This window comes from Notolepis coatsorum, assembly GCF_963971535.1.
Source record: "Notolepis coatsorum genome assembly, chromosome: 8".
NCBI lineage: Eukaryota > Metazoa > Chordata > Actinopteri > Aulopiformes > Paralepididae > Notolepis > Notolepis coatsorum.
The window spans coordinates 69,814,221-69,827,846 of record NC_140172.1 but is presented as its reverse complement, the minus strand read 5'-3'; the positions used below and the strand labels follow the sequence as shown (position 1 = coordinate 69,827,846).

Sequence of the window (13,626 nt, the reverse complement as noted above, 5' to 3'; positions counted from 1 at the left end):
GTGGTCGGACCACATATGGAGTGAGCACTACCGGTTCAAAGGTTAATATCCGGTTGGCGATCTGCCGATCGGCCACCAGATGGCGCTCTTGAACCGCTAGAGAGTTGAGAGGAGATCAGCAGTGTGTCTCAGGGCTCCGGAAAGGAAATATGATTTCGATGACAGATTTTTGAAATATTGACATCAAAGACGAGTTACTGCGTCTTCGGCAGAATGAGCATGGCTCGGAATGACGTGAAAACTCGTCCGCGGCGATCATAGTGTTAAAAAAAAAAGTTATAACAATGTTTGTTGTTGTTTGTTTTCTGCAAGGGGCGCTGGGGCAAAGTGCATAAAGGTCGCTGGCACGGCGAGGTGGCCATCCGACTCCTGAAGATCGATGGCAACAACCAGGACCACCTGAAGCTTTTTAAGAAGGAGGTGATGAACTACAGACAGACGAGGCACGAGAACGTGGTCCTCTTCATGGGGGCCTGCATGGCTCCACCCCACCTGGCCATCATCACCAGGTGAGAGAGGGGAAAACAAACGCACGTCACAAATGATGGATTCAGTTCACCTCCAATACCTGTTATTATCCTTGTCACATTTTCACCTCTCTCTCTCTCTCTCTCTCTCTCTCTCTCTCTCTCTCTCTCTCTCTCTCTCTCTCTCTCTCTCTCTCTCTCTCTCTCTCTCTCTCTCGCTATCTTTCTCTCTCTCTCTCTCTCTCTCTCTCTCTCTCTCTCTCTCTCTCTCTCTCTCTCTCTCTCTCTCTCTTTCTCTCTTTCTCCCTCTCCCTCTCTCTCTCTTTCTCTCTCCCCTCTGCAGCTTCTGTAAAGGGAGGACGCTGTATTCGGTCGTTCGAGACCCTAAGACCACTTTGGACATTAATAAGACAAGACAAATCGCTCAAGAGATTGTCAAGGTAAATCTATCTTATCACTATTTTATTCAGAATTTAGACATATTGACATTATACTCACAACCAACTGGAAATAAACCATGTCTATTTCTCTCTCTCTCTCTCTCTCTCTCTCTCTCTCTCTCGCTCTCGCTCTCGCTCTCGCTCTCTCTCGCTCTCTCTCGCTCTCTCTCTCATACATTGCTCAGTGCTCTTCTCTGTATAGCTAAGATTTATTGTACTGTACTATAATTATAATAATGTACATTTAAAATCATTTTCCAAATTTACTTTCATGGTAAAGAAAATCTATGATAGGGATAAACCTGTATTTTCTTGGGCGAAAGACCTATTAGCTGGATCCCTCCAAAGTCCCAATCAAATCATGATCCATCTATTTATGTGGCATGGATGGTCATATTAGAGCAGAATGGTGACAAAGATCATTCGAAGCAAAACATTTGAGTATAATAGAGACCATGCACAGAGTAGGGGAGAACGGGGGACGTTGTCACACGGGTAGGTTGTCACATTCATTATATTTCACCACCAGAGGGTCCTGTCTCCCATATTTTGGTACTTAAATGTCCAGAATTGGGGTCAGAGTTCACCTACATTGTCATCTTTGGAGTGAAACAGCTGAACTTGAGGTGAGAGGACTTTTTGTGTTTTTCATGTCCATTTGTAAATATTCCGCTCCTCTGTATTTTTCTTCTAGGCTTTTACACAATTGGTTTGAAACAATTATTACCCTTAAAAAGTGTGAAGGGATAGCTATAGTTTAGATTGTTGTTAGCTAGCTAACTAGTTGTTAGATGGCTGTTAGCCTTGATGCTATCAAGACATTCCAGTTGGGGTTGGTTGTCACATTTTCTTTGGGGTTGGTTGTCACATGTTGTGTAGGCTATTATTGTTAGGTCGATTTATTGTGTTCTTATTTTGTTATATAGGATGGCCTAAAGATGTGTTTCCTGTTTATGTTCATGTTAAGATAAATTTAGTTCTGCCTTCTTGTCTTTTTCCCATTAAAACACATGGTGACAACCAACCCCATATTGTGTGACAACCATCCCCATGATGGGGTTGGTTGTCACAATGTGTCAGAGTGTCTTTGATAGGTGATTAACTCTTTGTTACAATACGTTGGAAAATGAGATGGATACACATTTCAAGCCAATATCTTAAGCTTCAATTTAATGTAGGAATGACTATTGAAAGATGTTTTGATGATGAGCAATTCACACTAGAGTAAAAAGTGTGACAACTATCCCCGTTCTCCCCTAGTTCTCTTTCTTCCAGGATGGTTACCTGTAACCATTGGTAACCACGTTCAAAAGAAAATGGCTAATTTCTGTGCAGTGGTACAGTAGGTATAACCGGAATGATATAACTGTTCTACTTGTTTACAAGATCCAGTTATCCACTCTCACATGAGGACGCAACAACTCCAGAAACACCTCTCCAAGCCTGGGCTAGTTATGATATAGTCGGCTAAAAGCTAAACTAAAGGCTATAGCTTACTATATCACTGCTAGCAGGGGTGTAAAAAGTACCCAGAAATTATACTTAAGTGAAAGTATGGGTATCGTCTCAAAATCGTACTCAAGTAAAAGTCAGAGTATCTGGCTAAAAACACACATGGGTAAAAGTAAAAAAAAGTACTAAAAAGTTAAAGTAAAAACTTTTTTCCTGACTGTATTCTTCTGATAGCAGGTGTTTAATCAGAGATCCCCGCTTTCTAGTCTTGCACAAGGACCAATCAGCATGGGTATGGGCAGGTTAATTTTCCATTGATGGGGATTTGATTGGCTGTTTTTAAATAAAGGGCAGCCGCAGGATTAATAACATTAATCTTAGTTTGGCCAGAGAAAGAAATAATAAAATGGTTGGACCTGCGAGATTTGTACTTTGTAGGTCTGCATTTTAAATGTAAGGAGTAAAAAGTATGTTTTTTTTTCTCTGAAATGTAATTGAGTAAAAGTACAAGGATACAAACCTAATAATACTTGAGTAAAGTACAAATCCCCCAAAACAGTACTTAAGTATTGTAAAGGAAAGTAGACATTTAACCTCATTTACAATACGGACAAATTGTTTAATTCATCAAGCTTGGTCAACGCGATACACAGGAACAGTTATTGATTTGTCACTCGTCTGTGAACATATCTTTAACGTGTTACCGATGTTCTTCTTCCCCTGCACATAGGGCATGGGCTACCTGCACGCAAAGGGCATCGTCCACAAGGACTTGAAGTCAAAGAACGTGTTTCATGACACCAACAAGATAGTGATCACAGACTTTGGCCTGTTTGGAATCTCTGGAGTTGTCCAGGAGGGTCGGTAAGGACTCAACGTCAGCTAATAGAGACAGAGCACCTACACATAACCACTGGTATACCACTAAACTTGCAATGCAAAAAGAATACACTATATATATTCAACATTATAATTCTTGGCAGCGTTACAGATACAGGTTTGTTATATCAAAGAATGTGCACTTATAGTGGTTAACCCTTTCACTACCACACTACCAAAGGGTTAACCCTTTCACTGCGACAATACAGAAGGTTAGCCCTTTCACTGCTACACACATTCATGTTAACCCTTTCACTACCACACTACAGAAGGGTAACCATTTCACTACCGCACTACAGACGGTTAACTGTCTGTAGTGTGATAGTGAAAGGGTGAACTGTCTGTAGTGTGATAGTGAAAGGGTTAACTGTCTGTAGTGTGATAGTGAAAGGGTTAACTGTCTGTAGTGTGATAGTGAAAGGGTTAACTGTCTGTAGTGTGATAGTGAAAGGGTTAACTGTCTGTAGTGTGGTAGTGAAAGGGTTAACTGTCTAGTGTGGTAGTGAAAGGGTTAACTGTCTAGTGTGGTAGTGAAAGGGTTAACTGTCTGTAGTGTGGTAGTGAAAGGGTTAACATGAATGTGTGTGTCTACCACTGCAGGCGGGACAACGAGCTACAGCTTCCACATGGCTGGATCTGCTACCTGGCGCCAGAGATTGTGCGCAAGATGAGTCCTGGTAACAACGAAGACCGCCTCCCCTTCTCCGACGCAGCAGATGTTTATGCCTTTGGGTGAGCAGACTCCCACAGGGTTCCTTTGGGTGAGCAGACTCCCACAGGGTTCCTTTGGGTGAGCAGACTCCCACAGGGTTCCTTTGGGTGAGCAGACTCCCACAGGGTTCCTTTGGGTGAGCAGACTCCCGCAGGGTTCCTTTGGGTGAGCAGACTCCCGCAGGGTTCCTTTGGGTGAGCAGACTCCCGCAGGGTTCCTTTGGGTGAGCAGACTCCCGCAGGGTTCCTTTGGGTGAGCAGACTCCCGCAGGGTTCCTTTGGGTGAGCAGACTCCCACAGGGTTCCTTTGGGTGAGCAGACTCCCACAGGGTTCCTTTGGGTGAGCAGACTCCCACAGGGTTCCTTTGGGTGAGCAGACTCCCACAGGGTTCCTTTGGGTGAGCAGACTCCCACAGGGTTCGCACAAGGTCCTTGAAGTGCTTAAAGTGCTTGATTTTTTACAAAAAAAAGTCAAGGCCTGGAATTCCTTCAAAACAGCCAATTGTTTAACAAGGTGGTTAAAAAGTCCTTGAAATTAAAATCAACCATTGAATTGAAAGTATTGTTCATCCATGATAAAAATTTTTTATTTAAAGTGTAACTAATTGTCGGAAATTGGTTTTAAGCCATAAATATTGGATCCAATTATTTTTCTTTCAAAAACAGCATTTAACTCTTTCTGCACCAAACCCGACTTTACTCGAGTTTCGTCACCAACCGGTGAGCGCCAAACCCGACTATACTCGGGTTTTGATCCTTTGATATTTTTCCTCTGATCCCCATTCTAACCACTCGCGCGGACCTCCCTGTATCTCCCTTGCACCGCTGCCTACGTTAAAATTGCAATGACGATGGAATCCTGCCAGGTGGCAGTATGGCCTACCTTTTGAACTGGGATAGTTTAGTGTGGAGCCACTTTAAAAAAAGAAATTGTCTGCAAGAACTCCTCCCCCTCAGACGAAATCAGGACAGAGCGATCGCTCTGAGATTTTATCGCCTCAAACCTATTGTTTCCCGTATACACGAGTATACACATATACACGAGTAATCGCGATCGTGATGGGATCACTGGGATTATTCTTTTTGGAGTATCTTCTGGCTAAGGTAAGGTCTATTCTATGTCTATTTTACCGAACCTAAAACATGTTTTTGTACCGATTACAGTGTCGTATTTTAAAACATGCTTTTGGTAACGATCACAGTTTCGAGTTAAAACGCCCCCCCCCCCCCCCTTGATGATTATGTGAAGAGACATATGTACATGGTATATACCTTTGATTTGGAAGTATTTTGAGTTTCAGGCGAGCAACCCGAACGATTTGGCCATAATGCATATAACGTGTCATATCTCACGATCTATGAAAAAATACTGGATTATTTTGGAAAGGGGCGATGTTTAGCATGTAATAGCGCACAAACTACAGTATGTAGAAATGAACTGGTTAGTCAATGTTGGACTATAAACAATGCTTGTCAAATGAGCCATACTATTGTCTCCATATCTATAATACAGAACGCACGATGGGTCCGCAAACATCGCTAAAATGGTCAATAACGCTGGCGCCATTGAGTAGAGATGAGAAAACAGCGTGGCGGGCAATGAGTTAAAAGTTAATTGTATCCTTTTCAATGCCCTTTTAAAACGAAAAATGTTGCTTAGGAAAGTACTTGAAAGTCCTTGAATTTAATTTAGCAATGTCTGTGGGAACCCTGGTAGAAGCACTTCATCAGTTCACAGATCACTGAGAAGAAGAGCAGAACTCATTGTATTTCTACTCCCCCCTGTGCGCTTTTAGCACCATTTGGTACGAGCTCCAAGCAAGGGACTGGCCAATCACTAACCAGCCCGTGGAAGCTACCATCTGGCAGGTGGGGAGCGGGGAGGGCATTAAGAAGGTCTTAGCGGAGATCAGCCTCGGCAAAGAAGTTACGGTGAGTGGAAGAGGAAGCGTTGATGTCATATTAGTAGGGGTGTAAATATTTGACCCCACAACGATTAGATTCGATTACGATTCTTCAGGCAACGATTCAATGCATCATGGAATCTCTTCATTTGACCACGATTTGATTCGATGCACGGTCTCTCAGTGGCGAGGAGTAATGCGTGGGAGGCTCACGCTGCCCCCGATACTTCCTAACTCTGCTGTACAGGCATCACCCAACCGACCTGTAGGAGTCGCTGTCCACAACGTCCAATCCCCACCCATCGACTTTCCACCCGCTACCTCTGTCAATTGAGATAGTATGACGACTGGCCCAAGCCGCAGGCAATGCTGACTCCGGGAGTCGAGACCGCAGCCTCTTGCATTGGTGACGAGCGCAATCTCTGCTACACCACCCAGTCGCCTGACCTATAGATTATTTTTTACAATTGATTTAATTTAAAAATAAAAATTCGAATCGATTCGAACATTTTCAAATCGATGCAGTTGAATTGTCACCTTAGGATTGATGCATTGCGATGCATCGACACATTGTTACACCCCTACATATTAGCCTCTTGTTTAATTGTGGGCCAAACTGCTGCTCTATCTTAGTTCTAGACCTCCTGAGTCCTCGCCACTGTGCTGGGCCTAGACTGGCCTTATCCAGGAACTCAAGACCCACTACTTGGCTAAAGCTGTACGTCTTGGAGCCTACATGACATACTATAGGGGTGGTAGTTAAATAAAAATAAAAGCCTATTAAATAGACACCATCATTATTCCCACAAATTGAGCAGTTAACAGTAGCTGCAGTCGACTGGAAACGGTGCATTTACTAAATGGAAATCTCCAATCCAGTCAATTAATTATTTAACTATTTTAACTGTTTTGTGCTGATGCAGAGTTAATAAGGGATAATAAATTAAGCAGCATGATATCTACGAGGTGATGTTGATGTAGACTCTCTCCGCCGCTTCCCCAGGAGATCCTGTCTGCCTGCTGGGCGTACGATCTGAAGGACAGGCCTGCCTTCACCCAGCTGGCCGATATGCTGGAGAAGCTCCCCAAGCTGAACCGCAGGCTCTCCCATCCAGGACACTTCTGGAAATCTGCAGAGTACGTATCCTAGAGACGCTGGAGGATGTGAAGGCACCCCCTCCCCTCATCTTCTGGGTTTTTATGCAAGTCATGTGAAGTGCGTATGTGAAATGATTCTGACCAATGTCCCTTAAACGATGTGAGAAGAAACGCACAGGAAAACACAGGAGTTTAGAAGTGTAGAACTGCCCCCTGAGAGTCTGCATGCTCCTCAATGTTATCTGAGAGTCCCAAGATATAGGAACAGTGCGCAGACACATTGTGCAATGTCTAAATAATTGACATCCAAAGTGGATGTGTGGAGATGGAGACGTTGAATTGAGCCTGGGGGGCTCAGCTAAAGTTGAGGCATGTCAAGTAAACAGTCCTGTCATGTGGTCATCTGGGTCGATAACATAACGTTACGATTCTAAATAATAATCCTTCTAGTCAGTGTCCATAAAAACCCGCTGTATCTCCTGACGGCAAACACATGTAATACAGCCACTGAGGGACGGCGCTAAGCGGTAGCTTCTCTTGATCTGCAATGTGACTTAAAAAGGGAAACCTTTTCCATGTAGCCTTGCTGTAGCACTGTGATTCTGAGATATCCTGTCCTCTGAAATGATCCTAGATACTAGGGATGCACAAAGTAATGTTTTAAGTCAAGCCTGATGTTGCCTTGCACAAAAGAATGATCCCAGTCTCTTCCACACAGTGAGGCATACCGTTTATTAATTGAACAATGGGTTCATCGGATCGGTACTCGGTATCGGCCGATACCCAAAGCCCAGGTATCGGTATCGGTACTGAAAAGGTCGGATCGGTGCATCCCTACTAGATACTGTAAAACTTTAATTAATAGCCCAGGCTTTTATTTGCTTCAATCACTGAAGTCACCGTGCCTTTATATGAGACAGGCCTCTACCGTAATTCCTTTTGCATAAAAAATCGTGCTCAGCAAAGATGGGAAATATCAACTTGTTTATTTAAACCAGTATACATATCATTGTATAACACGTACCAGCATGTACGTAGAGTATTCATCTACTAATCCTATGGATTATTTAATGATCAACACTTCACTGCACCAGATCCCCAGTGGTGCTCAGGAAAATATGGCTGATAAGACTCAGATCCTGCTCTTTCCATTAATGCAGTGATTCAGCAGCTTGGAAGCCAAGATTGAGGGTGACCTGCTAAATTATGAAAATATGATTAAATAAAGATGTTGGTGATACAGCGGTGGCTCAGAAGGTGAAGCCACATAACATGTACATTAAAAGTACCATAAAAAACTGCTTTGCAGCATCAATGGCAACCAGATAAACAATGTAATGTAGACCGGGCTTCTAATTGAGACCTGTCAAAACGTGTAAAAACACCCCCTCTTTATTTGGGACAGGCGTCTATTTGGAACTCTGCTTTTATTTGAAGTTTTACAGTATGTCTATAGTTTTTGTCTCCTATTTCCTGGACCTGTATGGCATACAGCTAGTATCAAAACCACTGCAGCCCACAGCTCCATGTAAAGTACATGATATCTGCCTGATATGGATTCAGCGTTCCGTAATTCCTTCCTTTTGTTTGCATATACAGACAAATGTGTTTCCCGGTCTCAAAGGGTTAATCATACGTTAATGATATCCGTTAAACGGACAGCCCAGTCATCAAATGAGAGCTTGAATCGATCCACGTGAAATACTGATTGATGATAACACATTTTTTTTTAAACAGTATGCGAAGTGTGACGGAGCCTACCGTATGTGGCAGGGACAGTCTGGGGACTTCAATTGCAGAAATTGAGGCCAGGAAGTAGGCCAGTAGCACACAAGGAAGTAGTAGAGAAGAGAGGGTTCAGGGTTGTGACAAGATGGAATACAGCTACAACCAAAAGTAGAGTAACATTTTACCAGGCATGTAATCATTGCCACAATGACAAAGTAATATCATATCAAGTTATGTCAAGTGTTCCTTTATTAATCCCCTTGGGGAAGTTCAAGTGTCATAGCAGCATGAGGGTGTTACAGGTAGGATAGGTAGTAATAATAATAATAGAACATAGAACAAAGTGCAAGTAATAATGACAATAGTGATAACAGTAGTAGTATTTAAAGGGGAACTATCTTATAAATGGCCTTTTTCAGTGTTTAGCATTGTTTCATAGCTATGTGGACTTATATTAATATGATCTATGTCTCTAATTCTCATATTGGCGCATTCTTCCAATTCTCCTCTCACAATATTCACCCTCACTGAACTGAGTCATCTGAGGCACCACCATGGCCTCCCAGCCTCAAAACGGCTTAAGATCTTGAGGTAGAAAAATTCTGTTTTTGAGTAGTTGATTAGAAATACAAAACAATGAATAAAAAAAAAAATACAGAGGTGTTCCATAGACTCACAGGAATTGTGTAAAAGTGCCCAAATAGTGAAAGAAATAGTAAAATAGTTCCCCTTTAACAGTAGTGAGTGAGTAGATTCAATCAGACAGTAGTAATAGTGATGATGGTATACATGGTCCAAACCGTAGTAGTACACTGCACCAAAGTCTGTGCAGTGTTTATTATTATTATTAAGAGTCAGACAGTCCAAGCAGTTCTCAAGTTCACCAGCCGTTAGCTCTCCAGCGATTGGCAGCAGTCCGTGCCCACTGTTGTGTAGCCCGATGGCTACTGGCACAAAGGACTAGCAGAGGCGGTTTGTGGTGTGTCGTGGTAGGATAAGTCTATGGCTGAACGTGCTCCTCATCTTGGCTATATATGACATGCTGTTTATAAACCTAACCCATACCATAACCCTAACCTTAACCTCGCTGAACATAATAGTGATTACACTTGAGAACTGTGAGGTTGGCGATATGTGGCCATACTTCACCCATTAGCTGTATCCCTTCCAATCAAAACCCAGATTTCATCTCCTTGACTTGTTCTGCTCACAGTGATTGGTCCAGAATCCCTCTGACACACTAGTCACAGACTTGCGTAGAGCGATTGGTTCTTCCAACACAGCACCGCCCCCAGACAAACTCTGTGTTTTTCACCCTGCCCACTCTCACTTCAGCTAGGTTAGTTCACCAAGCCCTTCTTCAAGAACACCCTTGTTGTGAGTGACGTTAGGGGGGAAAACAGAGCTATCCAAGCTATCTAAAGGGGAATGTCACCCATTTTAAGAATTCACACATCTTCTTCCTGTGCCCCAGGCCAGATCAGTCCATATTTGTGAACATGCATCACTCAGAGAGGGAACCTGTGATGTGACCTTGATGTAAAATCTAGGGCTGCTCCATACACACAGTAAATGGGACACTGACTTTCTGGAGCCGTAAAATGTTAAGTTGAATTCTCACACTCTTAAGAGCTCACACAAACCTCACAAAGCCAGAGCCCCTCTTCAGAACACCAGATATTTACATCCAGGTGACATCACAAATTTGAGGGCTCCTTTTGGTTTCTAGCTTTTAGGAGTGGTGCGTGTTCACAAATATGGACTAAACTGTCCCACGGCACAGGAAAAACACATGTGAATTCTTAAAATAGGTGACATTACACTTAAATAGCTCTATGGACACAGAGTGATAGCGAGTTCTGTTGGATGATAGGGCAGAGAAGGTTTGGGCCCGTTAAAGTGTGCTGTGTGACTACGATCTATACCTTATTGTATCTTATCTCCTTTCAAATCTTTCTTTCCTTAAACTACTCCCAGTTTAAGAATTCATACACGTTATTCCTATGGTCTAAGACAGCCCAAAGATATTAGTGAAAACAAACAACTCTCCCTAATCCAAAAACTAGAGCGCTAAAACTCAAACATGTGATGATGTCATTCATTGTCTATAGACCACCGCAACACTTCCGGTATCATGAATGTTGATTAGAGCCTTGACGTAAGTGGTTGTAGCTACGGCTGTAGACTTTTTTATACACCTGAGTTTCCTGAACATGGAGAGACAAATCCCAAGTCGATCGGCACTTTCGCGGTCAAGCAACAGTGTACAACCGTAGCTACAATCACTTATGTCAAGGCTCTAATCAACATTAATTTGACCCCCCCGCAATCTCCCATGAGCTCAATGTAAAGCTGCAGTGTAGTGGTCTATGGAGTAGCTTCAGACTTTCAGTTATACCTGATGTGGGGCTGTACCGAATGTAATTTTTTTACATTCAAAGCTTCTATTGAAGTTTTCGAATGAAGCTTCGGATGTCTGTCGTCATATTTTATGACATAATCATAAAAAAAATAATCCTCAAACAAAATCCTCAATTTGAATAAAGTGATTAATCTGATTAAATTAGTCTTTTTAAAATTAAATCAACTTTCTTTAATGAATATAACTCATCAGTTTTGTCAACATAGCCTAATCTTTATCTGCAACTGTGAAGAAAAACCCCATTGGTTTAAACGGAATGAATAGACAAAAATATATATATATATAATTCTAATGTTGATTTTGAATTCGAATGTCAACGTTATGAATGAAGCTTTGCAGCTTCGAGCTATTCGGTACAGTCCTACCTGATGACATCACAAGTCTGATTGTCAGTTGGGGCGGCGTGGCTCAGGGGTAGAGCGGGTCGTCCAATGATCAAAGGGTTGGTGGTTCGAATCCCGCTCAAGCCCATGTCCATCCCACTGCCGTTGTGTCCTTGGGCAAGACACTTAACCTACTTGCCTCGTATGAATGTGTATGCATGTGAATGAATGTTGGTGGTGGTCGGAGGGGCCGTAGGCGATGATTATTCACCACGCTTCCGTGAGTCTGCCTCAGGGCAGCTCTGGCTGCAATTGTAGCTTACCACCACCGGTATGACTGTGTATATGAACGAATAATGGACTCTGTAAGCGCTCTGGGGTCTCTGGGGTGTCACAAAGAGCGCTATATAAATCCAATCCATTATTATTATTATTATTATTATTATTATTATTATTATTATTTTATTATTATTATTATTATTATTATTGTTACTTACTCTGGTTTCTGGCTTTATGAGAGAGCACTCTAGTTCATGTTCACATACATCGATTGCACTTTCCTGTGCCACGTAATTAACACATTAGCTCCCACGTTAGCCCACTTTGCTTCCACTAACCATCTAACTCTCGTGTTCTCTCCTCTGTTCTTTCTCTCTTTTTTCTCTCGATCTCTTCCCCCGATCCAGGTTGTAGCAGCAGTCACTCTGAACACATAAAGCAGTGCAAAACATAACGCCTGGGTCTGCCTTGCATGCTCCTGAAATCCTTCACTTTTTTTTTATAAAGAGGATGATCAAAGCATTGCCTCTGCCTGAAAAACAAAGACACTGCTTCCAATAAATCCACAGTCTGATCTTCCATGTCAAACAATTTTTGCGTTTTCTCGTGCGGGACTGAGAGGAGAAGGATTTGGTAGACTGAGGTCACTGCACCCCCCCCCCCCCCCCCCACTACACCTTTATCGCTTTGCCTTTATTTATTTATTTATTTATTTGTTGGTTCAATGATTATTTTGGACTCTCGTGAATAACTGGCTTATGGTGTCTATCTGAAACTGAAACCTGACTGGTATTGTGAGGTGTCTGTCTGCTGAAACTGAAACATGACTGGTATTGTGAGGTGTCTGTCTGCTGAAACTGAAACATGACTGGTATTGTGAGGTGTCTGTCTGCTGAAACTGAAACATGACTGGTATTGTGAGGTGTCTGTCTGCTGAGACTGAAACATGACTGGTATTGTGAGGTGTCTGTCTGCTGAAACTGAAACATGACTGTTGTATTGTGAGGTGTTTTCTGAGACTGAAACATGACTGGTATTGTGAGGTGTCTGTCTGCTGAAACTGAAACATGACTGGTATTGTGTGGTGTCTGTCTGCTGAAACTGAAACATGACTGGTATTGTGTGGTGTCTGTCTGCTGAAACTGAAACATGACTGGTATTGTGTGGTGTCTGTCTGCTGAAACTGAAACATGACTGGTATTGTGTGGTGTCTGTCTGCTGAAACTGAAACATGACTGGTATTGTGTGCTACTGTCATGTGGTTACACCCTGTCCAGAGCCCAGACCACACACACACACTCCCACCCCAAACCCCAATCCCAAATGGATGCCTGATGTACAGTATATCCACTCTCACATTTTAACGTTTTACTACGTGAAAATGAGATTGGCTTACAAGTCTTATGTGAGGTATAATACTATTAGTCATGTGACCTGAACACTGATCCTAGATCAGTACTCCCATCGGTAGAAGTGTGGTAAATGGGGCCCAGGCTGTCTGAGTGACGTTCCTCTCTAGACCCGCCACGTCTGTAGTCATCGTGTCATGACGGCGTGGCTGAGACAGTCGCCATACTGCCCTCTATACATACAGTACGCCTGGACACAATGCATTATGTCAAGGAGGGAGGAATATACATCATCTTTGGTTACTTGGTTTTTATTTTGAACAATCATGTCTGCTGTGTTGTTGTTGTTGTTGTTTTTTGGTTTGTTATTATTATTTCTCAAGGAATGAATTTAAGAGGGCCTCGGGGGCCAATGTGATACGTGCGTTCACTTGTCTCTTGTCTTATTTGAAACATTTATATAATAATAAAAACTCACGTGACTTCACACATTTGAAAATAGTTACCAAAACGGTTACAAGGAATCGGAATGCTAAGTCAAACGGCAGTCGGGCACAGTATGTTCCCCGTTCAT

The 13,626-nt window shown here is 42.6% G+C and overlaps 1 protein-coding gene across 9 annotated transcripts in view; it reads left to right on the top strand.

Annotated features, from left to right (window-relative positions):
* Window positions 1-12,199, top strand: part of ksr1a (kinase suppressor of ras 1a) — a gene marked incomplete at its 3' end in the record, with an annotated part of 111,600 nt that extends 99,401 nt beyond the window's left edge. For 8 of the 9 annotated variants that reach the window (XM_084320627.1, XM_084320633.1, XM_084320630.1 and 5 more), the window contains 6 exons: window positions 313-509; window positions 811-907; window positions 3,090-3,223; window positions 3,839-3,970; window positions 5,746-5,881; window positions 6,857-7,003. In XM_084320627.1, coding sequence (XP_084176753.1) covers window positions 313-509; window positions 811-907; window positions 3,090-3,223; window positions 3,839-3,970; window positions 5,746-5,881; window positions 6,857-7,003 — 843 coding nt within the window. Of the gene's footprint in view, window positions 1-312; window positions 510-810; window positions 908-3,089; window positions 3,224-3,838; window positions 3,971-5,745; window positions 5,882-6,856; window positions 7,004-12,110 lie in introns of those variants that run through there. The other variant, XM_084320629.1, reaches the window with a different exon arrangement.
* Window positions 12,200-13,626: the final 1,427 nt, after the last annotated feature.